This window comes from Nicotiana attenuata, chromosome 2 (genome assembly GCF_001879085.1).
Source record: "Nicotiana attenuata strain UT chromosome 2, NIATTr2, whole genome shotgun sequence".
Classification (NCBI taxonomy): domain Eukaryota; kingdom Viridiplantae; phylum Streptophyta; class Magnoliopsida; order Solanales; family Solanaceae; genus Nicotiana; species Nicotiana attenuata.
The window spans coordinates 44,060,476-44,073,321 of NC_031990.1; the positions used below are offsets into that span (position 1 = coordinate 44,060,476).

The 12,846-nt window shown below is 36.5% G+C and overlaps 1 protein-coding gene across 1 annotated transcript; it reads right to left on the reverse strand.

The window, feature by feature from the left end:
• LOC109208410 (cytochrome P450 710A11) lies at positions 5,959 to 8,363 on the reverse strand. Its single transcript, XM_019371523.1, has one exon. It carries the CDS (start codon positions 7,768 to 7,770, stop codon positions 6,250 to 6,252), a length of 1,521 nt encoding a protein of 506 aa, XP_019227068.1. The 5' UTR covers positions 7,771 to 8,363; the 3' UTR covers positions 5,959 to 6,249.

Genomic DNA, 12,846 nt, shown 5'->3' on the forward strand with positions numbered 1-12,846 from the left:
ATGCTTTATCACTCACTCACAACATATCGCACGGCATCACCCTTCGTGCTTTACACTCTTCCTCACCCCAACAACGAAAACAATAACAACCCGGCAAGAGAATCATAAATAAACAACCTCGTTTCATCATTTAACTTCACAATATAAATCTCAACTTGAGCCAATACTCAACCAATATCCAAAACAGGGAAAGACATAATAAAACTTGCTTAACATGAAGATTTAACCAGTTAAAGCATGAATAGTACGTATAAAGGAATACCACGGTCACAAGTAAGACTCACTCACATGCTATGACCCGACAACAACGTATAGATACTCTTCACTTCACCTATACGTCGTACTCAACAATAAACACGAAGCAAATAAGGCAACAACACCTAATCCCTCAAGTTAAGGTTAGCCACAACACTTACCTCGATTCCACGGCAAAACTCAAGCCTCAAATACTGCTTTTCCCTTAGTTTTCACTTCCAATCCGCTCGTATCTAATCATAATTAACTTATTAACATTAATTAACGCTAAAGAAATCAATTCCAATGCATAATTATAGATTTTCCAACATTTCCCCCAAAAAGTCAAAAATCGACCCCGAGCCCGCTTGGTCAAAACTCGAAATTCGGACCAAAACCCGATTACGCATTCACCCCCAAGCCCGGATATACAATTAGTTTTGGAATCCGACCTCAATTTGAGGTGTAAATTTCCAAATTTTGAAATTCCTAAGTTTTACTCAAAAACACCCAATTCCACCATGAAAACCCCTAGATTCTATGATGAAATCTTGTAAGAAGATGAAATAGATTGAAAGAAATAAGTTAAGAATCATGTACCTATGATTTGGGGATGAAATTGCCCTAGGAAAATTGCCTCTTGAAGTTTAGGTTTAAAAATGGGAGAATGAATGAAAAATTCCCGTCTAAGTTATGTGTTGATCAGCTGCAGATGTCGCATTTGCGACCTGAGTTTCGCAATTACGAAGCTCGCAAATGCGAAGAACCATTGCAAATGCGAAGTTCCCCACACTTCTGCTGCCTTCGCAGTTGCGAAGGTATGTTCGCAATTGCGAACAGGTACCTCCGCAAATGCGATAAAACGATCGCATTTGCGATCACTGCCCTACCCAAATTTACTTCGCCAATGCGAAGAAGTCCTCGCAATTACGAAGACTGCCTGGCCCAGCTTATGATCACAATTGCGATAAAAGCCTCGCAAGAGCAAAACCTGTTGGGTTCGCAATTGCGATACCTGACCTTGCAATTGCGAGATCAGAGGCCTGCAACAGGTTCAGTCATACCAGCAAATTTTTAAGTTCCAAAATCACGTCGTAGCCTATCCGAAACTCACCCGAGCCCTAGGGTCTTCAAACCAAACATGCACACAAGTCTTAAAACATTATACGAACTTGCTCATGCGATCAAATTGCCAAAACAACACCTAGAACTATGAATTCAACACCAAAACACATGAAATTTTCAAGATAGTTTCAAACTTTTTATTTTCTCAACCAAAGGTCCGAATCACGTCAAGTCACTTCCGTTTCTCACCCAACTTCACATATAGGGTATAAATATCATAACGAACCTGTACCGGGATCTGGAACCAAAATACGGGCCCGATACCAACAAGTTCAAACATTATTCAATTTCTAAAAACTATTATATTTCCAGTTTAATAATTTTCTTTAAAAATTCATTTCTCGGGCTAGGGACCTCGGAATTCGATTCCGGGCATACGCCCAAGTCCTATATTTTTCTACGGACCCTCCGGGATCGTCAAATCACGGATTCGGGTCCGTCTACTCAAAATGTTGACCGAAGTCAACTAAAACCACTTTTAAAGGCAAAACTTAATATTTTTCTCAAATTTTTACATAAAAGCTTTCCGGATACACGCCCCAATTGCGCACGCAAATCGAGGAGAGATAAAATAAGGTTTTTAAGGCCTTGAAACACGGAATCAGATACTAAAATAGAAGATGACATTTTGGGTCATCATATTCTCCACCTCTAAAACAACCGTTCATCCTCGAACGGACATAGAAAAGTACCTGAGTCGGTGAAAAGATGGGGATATCTGCTCCTCGTATCGGACTCGGACTCCCAGGTCGCTGCCTCAACAAGTTGACCTCTCCACTGCACACGAACCGAAGGATAACTCTTCGATCTCAACTGACGAACCTACCGGTCTAGGATAGCTACCGGCTCCTCCTCATAGGTCAAATCCTAGTCCAACTGGACAGTGCTGAAATCTAATATGTGGGATGGATCGCCGTGATACTTCCGAAGCATAGACACATGAAACACTGGGTGCACAACTAATAAGCCTGGCGGCAACGCAAGTCTGTAAGCCACCTCTCCTACTCGATCAAGAATCTAAAAAAGCTCGATGAACCTAGGGCTTAACTTGCCCGTCTTCCCAAATCTCATCACGCCCTTCATGGGCGACACCCGAAGCAACACTCGCTCTCCGACCATGAATGCCACATCCCTAACCTTACGGTCGGCATAACTCTTTTGCCTGGACTGAGCTGTACGAAGCTTATTCTGAGTGATCCTAACCTTATCCAACGCATCCTGTACTAAATATGTACCCAATAACCGAGCCTCCCCCGGCTCAAACCACCCAACCGGCGATCGACACCGTTTACCATATAATGCCTCATAGGGAGCCATCTGGATGCTCGCCTGATAACTGTTGTTGTAGGCAAACTCTGCTAACGGCAAGAACTGATCCCAAGAACCTCCAAAGTCAATAACACAGGCACAGAGCATATCCTCCACAATCTGAATAGTACGCTCGTACTGTCCGTCCATCTGCGGATGAAATGCTGTGATCAACTCGACCCGCGTATCCAACTCACGCTGAACTGCTCTCCAAAAATGCGAGGTAAACTGCGTACCTCGATCAGAGATGATGGACACGGGCGCACCATGAAGACGAACAATCTCACGGATATAGATCTCTGCTAACCGCTCTGAAGAATAGGAAACCGTCACAGGAATGAAATGCACTGACTTAGTCAGCCTATCCACAATAACCCATACTGCATCGAACTTCCTCTGAGTCCGTGGGAGTCTAACAATGAAATCCATAGTGATACGCTCCCACTTCCACTCAGGAATCTCAATCTTCTGAAGCAAACCACCAGGTCTCTGATGCTCGTACTTTACTTGCTGACAATTCAAACACCGCACTACATATGCAACAATATCCTTCTTCATCCTCCTCCACCAATAATGTTGCCGCAAGTCCTGATACATCTTGGCGGCGCCCGGATGAACAGAATACCGGGAACTGTGGGCCTCCTCTAGAATCAACTTACGAAGTCCATCCACATTAGGCACACAAATACGACCCTGCATCCTCAGAACCCCATCATCTCCAACTGTAACCTGCTTGGAATCTCCGTGCCGCACCGTGTCCCAAAGGACAAGCAAATGAGGATCATCATACTGCCGCTCCCTGATACGCTCAAATAAGGAAGACCGAGCGACTGTACAAGCTAGAACACGACTGGGCTCAGAAACATCCAACCTCACGAACTGATTGGCCAAAGCCCGAACATCTAATGCAAGTGGTCTCTCACCGACCGGAATATACGCAAAGCTGCCCGTACTAGCTGACTTCCTACTCAAAGCATCGGCCACCACATTGGCCTTTCCGGGATGATACAAGATGGTGATATCATAGTCTTTCAATAGCTCCAACCTCCTCCTCTGCCTCAAATTTAGCTCCTTCTGCTTGAACAAGTATTATGTTATTCTGTCTAATTTTATTTTTATACAAAAAATATATATCTTACAATGACATTTTTTAGATGCATAATGCGAAAATAAAAAGAAGAGGTATATTCAAAATTCACTCTAATTTACACTGTAATCTTCGTCACTAACTATTAGGGGTATCAATGGATATTTAAAAACTTATTAAACCGGCCAAATCGTACCATATCGAATTGATTTTTAGGTTTCTTTTAATATAATCGTATTTTTTTTATATAAATTTGTAATCGTACCGATAATTAGGGTAGGTTTCTTATTTTATGAATATAAACTGAAAAATACCGAACCGTACCGAATTAATTTACTTATGAAAAAAAAATTCTTGGACCTTGGAATTATGAAAACTGTTACAAGTCAACAAGTACTTAAATTGAAAGTCCTAATCCAAACCTATTTTGCTACTCCTACCTAAGTTTTATTATTTTCCGCATATTTACTAGCAAGACAAAGTATTCTAACAATTATGAGTAGCAAACTACAATATATTGAATATGTTTTCTTTCGTATGATTAATCTTTTTGAATATTTAATCTTCTATAGACTTTATTCTCGGATCCCAACTTGGCTAATATCTTTCCACTCGTGTAATTTATATTTTTTAAATCTTTTTTTAGTTTCTTTTACGCTGGTGTAGAATAGTTGATAGGATCTATACTATGACTATCTTTCATGTTTTCTCAATTCATCACACTTTAAACAGTAAAAATATCTATAGAATTTTGCTAAGTCCTATAAAAATACGTATGTTATTGCATTCTACTTCTACTAGTAATTTTTATATAACATTTAAAAGCATACCAAAAAATTAACCGAACCGTGTCGATACCGAAGAAAAAAAGACATGATTGGGACGGTTCGAAAAGTTTAATTTGGTTATACATAATAGAATAATTTAAAAAATTAGTATGGTATAAATTTCATAAAATAATCGGCCAAACCAGTAACACCCTTACTATCATTACAATAATAATATAGTATCTAATTGACCCCACTTGGGTGGGTCCGCCACTGGACTAAAAGGGATGACTTCTTTTTCCTCGCAAGACACGACTGCTTTTTAACGATGGTAGAAATAGAAGCAATAGCTTTGAAATCCAAAGTCAACTTATAGACTCTTTTTCCCGGCTACAAAGATTAGTTTATTTTGAGAAGTATTTTTCTTAAAATTATTTTTGGTGTGATGCAATTTGTGTTTAGCTAATTAATTTGAAAAGTACTTCTGAACAGCAATTAGTGTTTCGCCAAACTTTTAAAAACTATTGTAGATATATTTTTCTCAAAAATGCTTTTGGAGAGAAATTACTTTTTTTTTTCTTCCAAAATTTGGCCAAACACTTAGGCTTTGAAACAAAAAAAAAAAAAGGTATTCTTTTTTTTTTTTAAAATAAAGTGCTTCTAAAATTGGAAAAGCTTGGCCAAACAAGCTATAATTCCATCCAAAATCAAAACTATCAGCGTTACTAAAATCCGAAAATCAATTGGCCTCAAAACCATTAGCATGACTAAAATAACGAAGATCAGTTGGCCAGTCTATGTAACTCACCCCTAAGCCTCAAAAGATAACTTTTCTTTCAAGGGCGTGATTTGATTTGTTATAATATAACAATAATAATAAATCTAGTTAGTTTAATAGAGTCTTACGAGGATAGCGTGAATCGCAAGGTAAAAAGACTATTTCTAGACGTTCGACTCAAAAATAAAAAGCATAAAATTTGCCTCGTTTAACTTCTGAATTTTCAAACTACACTAATCATTGACTTACAAAATAAACGCATGTGGGAGTGGGACAACCACAAATGGTAGCTAAAGGTCCGTTAAAAAATAAAGACAAGAGGGTGTTTGGATTGGTTTATTTTAAGTGTTTATTGATTTTTAAGTACTTTTTTTTGTTTATGTGGTGTTTGGCAATGATAAAAGTTGCTTTAAAATACTTACTTTTAGGCATAAAGAGTATAAAAATAAACCAAAAACCAAATATTGAATATTATCAACTTATAGCTTTTGGCTTTTAGCTTAAAAGACTTTTATAAGCTAATCCAAACACCCTCAAAATTTCCAGGCCAATGACAGCTCTATAATACTTCCAACTTAGAAAAACTCACAACCCACATTACCACAAATTAACTCAACTGTCTCACTATATTTAAATAAATTTGTTGGAAATTCAAGATATGATGAGCTAAATGGATCCAAAAGGATCTTTTTTAAAATATAATAAAATAAAATTTCCACATAATCCCAAATATTTGCCACTCCATCAATTGCTCCAAACAAGCATCTCCAAAGAATCTTGATCATTTGATCAAGTTACATGTATTCACACTCATTAAAGTAAAAAAAAAAAAATGAAAATAACAAATACATTTGACCCCATTCTTGCAATTGGTCCTTTTTTTTCTATTACATCCATGGTCCAATGGGACCAAATGTAACGATGAGAATTAAATAAAAGGGGCAATTTGTTTATGAAAAAGATGGGAATCGAGTGCACCTCTGTGAAAGGAACACTTTGCAATCATCCTTTGGAGCAATGGTTGGAATATACGCGATATCATCACAGCCGTCCGTTTTGTGCCTCTTGAAATCAATCAGAGCCGTAAACAACGCAATGAAGAGCATCAAATGGTTTATTGCGTACCTCTGTCCCACACATCCATGGGGCCCAGCTCCAAATGCTAGGTAGTTCTTCTTGTAAACTCGTTCCTCTTGCCTCTCCTCCATAAACCGGTCCGGGTCAAACTTCTCCGGTTCAGGAAACCCCTGGAAAGACGAGTCAAAAACCGACGGGAAAACAATAGTCCCCTTTGGAATAACATAATCATCAGTTAACCGGAATTCTTCGCCGGCAATGTGCGGCACCAAAGTCGCCGGAGTTCTGATCCTGACAACCTCACGCGCCACCGCCTCCAGGTACTTCATTTCCCTAAGCATCTCCGCCGTCAACGGCTTCTCAGATTCTGGCGACCAGAATTTCGCCACTTCCGACCGGACTCTCTCCAGAACTTGCGGGTGAGATTCCAAAAGCACCACTGCCCATAACAGAGAAGAAGTAGAAGCATCTTGAGCCGCAAAGAGGAAGTCAAATAAGTAGCCACCAAGTTCCTTGCCGGTATACTCAAACGGCTTTTGTGAACCATTAATCTTAGCTTCCTGAATCTCTCTGAAATACTCCTGCATCCAAAAATCAATTAAGCACGTGGGTTCTTCGTCACCTCGCATCTTCTTTTGGCTCTGTGCTGCACAAACGGAAAGCGTATCAACTAGTCTGCCAACAGCTAACCTAGCGTCTCTGAAGGCGAAACCGGGTAAATCAACAGGGAGTTTCATTAACCCAACATTGAAGTAATTGTAGTCAACATTGAACCGCTTTCTGGAACCTTCGTTTAAGTATGGGCCGACGAAGACAGTCTGAGAAGTATCCAAGTTCATATCGCGACAAAGGAGGCGAAGTGTGATTGGTTTGTTAGGGGATTTGGATGCTTCGTCCAACCAGGACTGAAAGTGCTTGATAATAATCTTTTGTTGGATAACAGTGTAAGTAGCAAGAGCTTTAGGGGTAAAATTAGGGGCCATTCGACGGCGATGGTCTTTATGTTCTTGACCAAACATGTAAATCAAGTTATGCTCGCCAAATAGCCTTTTCCCAAAAGGGTGACCGATGAGGTGGAAAGCGTCAGGACGGACATTGGTGAAGACTTTGTGGGAAAGGTCAGTGGAGTGAATAAAGAGAATGAACTTACCGATGATGTAGTTAGCACAGAAGCCATGGCGTGTAGACTTGGCGAAAGAGGTTTGGTCTTGCCAGAATTTGGTGGGATTGGTGATTAAAGAAATCACGTTGCCGAGGAAAGGGAAGACTAGAGTTGGACCAGGAATAAAACGCTTCTTTTTCAGGTAAGAGATCTGTTCAAGAAGAAGTAGAAGAGCTATGAAGGAGAAGAAATAAGGTGTCCATGGGGATAGAATGACCCAAATGGATGCCATGTGCAGCTCAGCTCTATTTCTTCTCCGGCCCTCACCAAAAATGGTTGTGATACCAATGAATCTAAAATGCTCTGTGGTTTTTTGGTGTATTGGGTTTATATAATAGGAAGATGGGTCAAAATGGGAAGGGTGGATTGGTGGGTCAAGCAAGCAATGCTGAAGTTAATAAGGAAAACCGTGCAATAAAACTTGGAAAACGCGGAAGGAGAAAATGAAAAGTAAGAAAGACCAAAGTTGAATTGTTTAAGGCAGAAAATCTCAGATTGTTCAAAGAAAAAGAGCGACTGGCTGCTGAGTACAGTGACTCATTCATATGGGTAATTTATGGTGAGTCCTGACTCAGGTGGTCATGGCTTGTTATCGAGGAGGAGGATTATACATTAGTTTTGTGGTCTGAGTTGCTTTTTGGGAGGGGTTTGGAGAGGAAGAAGGTGCACTATTGGGCATAGGAATTGGGTTTTTGTTGGAAAGATTGCAAGGGGAGAAACATGGATAAGAGAGCCAAGAACAAAATGACAATTGAGGAGCCCTCTTTTTCATTTACCTTCAAGAGAGATAAATTTTGTATATTAGTACAATTTTAGCATGGATTAAAAGCTTGTTTGGATGGTTGTTACATATTATTTCTTAACCAATCTTGTCCTATTGTATTGTATTGTATTATGTTATGAATATAATATTTAGATAGATAGTATCGTTCTTCATCATTTTATTATGTCACCCACCATAATTTGAAGAATAAGCTTACAATATTACAAAGAAAAAGTGATTTATCGGATAGAGTAATTATTTAAAATTAGGGTAAAGAGTAAAATATTAGTAAGGGCGAGATGAGAAGAAAAAAACGACACGAGCTCATCAAATCAGTCGTTACATAAGAGGGGTGTTTTCATCGTTACATAATAACATACTTAATATTACGATACGATAAAATTTAAGGAATAACAAAAACAAACATCGTATATATGGCAGGTAATAATACAATATAACATAAGAGGAAACGATCATCCAAACAAGATGTAACGAGTATCTCCTCAAGTCAATTTCAATCGTCAAGATTGGATTGATGTTTGAGCAGGTGAGAAGAGCAAAATTGATAAGGTGTGAGGCCAGATCCTATTATGAAAATATTTCAATTATCAGTTACATAAGCCATATTTGTTAAACGAAACAAGAAGAGGTCAAATTATGGGTTAAGGAACCGAGTCTTAACCATAACGATTAACGAAACACCTCTAAGGCTATCAGCTTGTTGACTATTAGCAATATAATAGACAACAATGATTAAACTTTTAGAGTGGAAATGCTTCTATTTTTAATTAAAGGCGCCTGTTGGCTGTTGTTGTATATAAAAAGCAAATAGGTAACCATATTGGGCTGTGGTGGGGTTGAAATCCAGCTGGTCATAAGTGGAAGATTCCAAGACATTTGCAAAGAGACAAGCACATGGGAAATTTGCATTTCTCCTTTGATTTGAATCTCTCTGTCCAAAATCCTATCACCAATTGAACCTTACGGGATTTCCAATCTATGTTTCACTTTTAACTATGAAAAAACTGGCATTTGTGTTAGACACTTCTTTATCTTTTTTATATAATGGTGATATTTGAGCTCCGTACAGCTCAATCAAAACTTAACCAGTAGTGTTTTTTTTTTTTCTGTCTAGATTTGAACTCTATTTGTCTTAGACAAGTCTTTATCTTCATCTTGCCCTTTTTTTTAAAAAAAAAACTTTCCTTTTTCTTTTTGGTAGAGACCTTGTTACATAGAGCTTCTATTTTGTTTTCGTCCTGACATATATATATATATATATATATATATATATATATATATATATATNTTCAGCTAATTTTTGTATGCATTTGTATTCAGCTTTATTAACACCTGTATTCATGTGTATTCAGCTAATTTCTGTATGCATTTGTATTCAGCTTTATTAATCAACTGTATTCATGTGTATTCAGCTAATTTCTGTATGCATTTGTATTCAGCTTTATTAATTAACTGTATTCATATATATATATATATATATATATATATATATATATATATTTCAGTTTTTAGTACCATTCGTCCTCTACTAGTATTAGTGATTTTCCTTAGTTGGGCTTCTTCTTTAACTCAGCACATATTTAAAAGGACATATCCCATGGTACTCTCACGCTGATTTGAAGGAAAAATACATTCAATCAAATATCAAACTTGACCGACCAAATAAGATATCAAAACACGCTCAAATATGCATTTTTTAACCTTGAATTACACTGCAAGCGTGAAGATGTTAACTGTTTTTAACTGACGTGTCAAAATATAATTCTAACCTTGATAATTTAATAATGCTTGTTATGTAACACGTAATAAGAATGTTACACAAAAAAATAGGTGGATTTTAAACGCGCAAAAATAAGGGGATTTCTTGGATGGTTATCTATTCTATCTATATAGAATAGGAGAAGCAAATTCATGTTATTGTGCCAAGTGTCAAAATAGAAAATAAATATGTGTCCAATTTTAGGACAAACCTCCAACTAATTTGAAGGTTCAAAAATAATTTAAAATAGAAATTTAAAAATTTGCTAATTCAGTTTACATTAACATATGAGTCCCGTGTTTAAAAAAATATTTTTTTTTTCTTTTTGAAAAGAAGTTCACTACGTTTGAAACTTCCGATTCAGTTTACATACATCAATCCCACGTTTGTTGGATTTTTTTTTTTTAATTTGTTAAACTTGAACATTGAATAAACAAAACCACTTTCATCCACGTCTAGAATTGATTCCCATATTTGGAATTGAGTAATTCAGTTTACATTAATATTTGAGGCCCATGTTTGTTGTGTTTTTTTTCTTTTTTAAAGAAGTTCACAAAGTTTATAACTTCCAATTCAGTTGACATCTACATAGAGTCCCACATTTGTTGGGATGTTTTTTTTTTAATTTTTTAAAACTAAAAATTCAATAAAAAAAATTACTTTGATCCACGTCTGGAATTGACTCCCACGTTTGGAATTGGCCGGTTTTAAACAATATAGATAGATTTAACATAGAAACGGAAAGAAAGATTTAAAAAAAAAACACGATCATCTTCCCAAACGTGGGTATCCTAACCTAACTCTATAACTTATCCACTTTCTCCATAACTACAAATAATATTTTATGCGGTTTCTCCTTTTAATTTCTTTTTCATTCCCTTTTTACAGAACTTTGCAAATATGGCTACAATACTTCATGAGATTAGACAAATTTCAAGCCACTTGATGCAATGGAATTTGAAAGTTAGAGTAGTTCGAATATGGAAAATCCCGAATGGCTTCAACCCAGAAATACCATATTCTATGGAGTTGATTTTACAAGATGAAAAGGTAACATCTTTATAATTGCTTTTATTTTATACTTTCCCTTCTCTGCTGCTATGGTTGATAAATTTTCTAAACTTTTGAAGTACATGAAAATGCAAGCGTGAGATTATTTGCTTCGCACCCTTATTTCTCTGTCGGTTTGTAACGTTACTTTCACAATTATTTATTAATTTCTAGCAATCCTCAAATAGATGAAACTACCTACTTGAAGTGATTATGTATTGTAGACTTATTTCTACTTCTGTTTCTGATTACCAATTTTCAGCACTAACAAATTATTACCAATATAATACATCCTAATAATTAATCTAAGGAAAAAAAAATATTATGTTCCTCCTATATGTCTTTGAAACTGCTGCGAATTCTAAAAATATGCATATTCTGTCAAAATAATTTACAATGTTTCTTGACAGTTGTTTGGTCTCTTAAACTACTGCAAATTCTGAAAATATGCATATATACTTCCGTAATATGCCTATGCAAAAGGAAGTATATAAAGTCTTCAGTTTTACTGTAATCATATGTTTTGCTTCATCCTTAATTTATAAGGTTTATTTCAATAGATGAAATGAGTGCTTTCATCACATGATCAACAATCTAATTTCATAGGAGATAAAATACTACATAGTCAATTTCCCTAATTCAACAGAATTCTATCACACTTATTTTATCTTTCCACATAGAGGAAGCACCCCTGTCCAAGAACACAAAGTAATATTTTGGTGCTTTGCGTGATTGTGGTTAGTGTAAGAAAAGTTGTATTGATCTTGACATAAAATTTTATAAGAAACAATGTGGGATTAATTAAATCCTTTTCTCAGTAGCTGTATATAGATGTTTGTTTTTGACTTGTGATGTCATGGTCTGTAACCCTTTCGTTTCTTTAGTAGGCTAGGGTAATCTAAGTCAAGGGAATTCTGGAACTGTTTTTATCTTCAAGGATATCATATCTTAATGCATGCTTCATCCATTGCCAGAAGTAGTCTGATTTTTAAATCAAACACGTTGCAGGAACAAAATATATGAGTTTCAGGTCCTACGCTTCATTTTGCTCATATTTGTTAATGACATATATCCCATTTAAAAATCAGAAGTAGTCTGATTTTTAAATCAAACACGTTGCAGGAACAAAATATATGAGTTTCAGGTCCTACGCTTCATTTTGCTCATATTTGTTAATGACATATATCCCATTTATTGAGTTGTCCATATTTGTTTAATGGAACTTTTGTACCTTCCCATGTAATTTACTTTTTCATAGGTTTTGTGCTGTAATCCAAGTCGTATTTATATGGTTTCAGTTCTATTATGCAGTTCTCATTGTGATTTACATTGCAGATGCAAAGCGGCTTATTGACAAGAGGTTTAGTAATGCATATGTATTGGGCGACATGAAATTGTGGCCTATTAAGGTTTTTCCTGGACCTGGTGATAAGCTAATGATTATTATAAAACAACAAGAGTGAAGAGATGCAGTTTGTTGCTAAAGAAATCTCTTCTGTGGTGCTGACAAAGATGAAGGAAATTAGTGAAGCTTACCTTGGCTCGTCTGTCAAGAATCCCATGATGAATGTGAGTGCATACTTCACATATTCATACATTATGGCATGGAGTTGATTTACATCTAATTATTGAGTAGCAATTTAAGTATTTGTCCAGGTAGAAGTTAGCCTTTGGAGCTGTTGATGAATCTATATTACTATTTATAATGACAGCAT

Bases quoted from the DNA above. Each gene is read 5' to 3' on its own strand.
- LOC109208410 (XM_019371523.1), bottom strand. From the start codon at position 7,770: ATGGCATCCATTTGGGTCATTCTATCCCCATGGACACCTTATTTCTTC.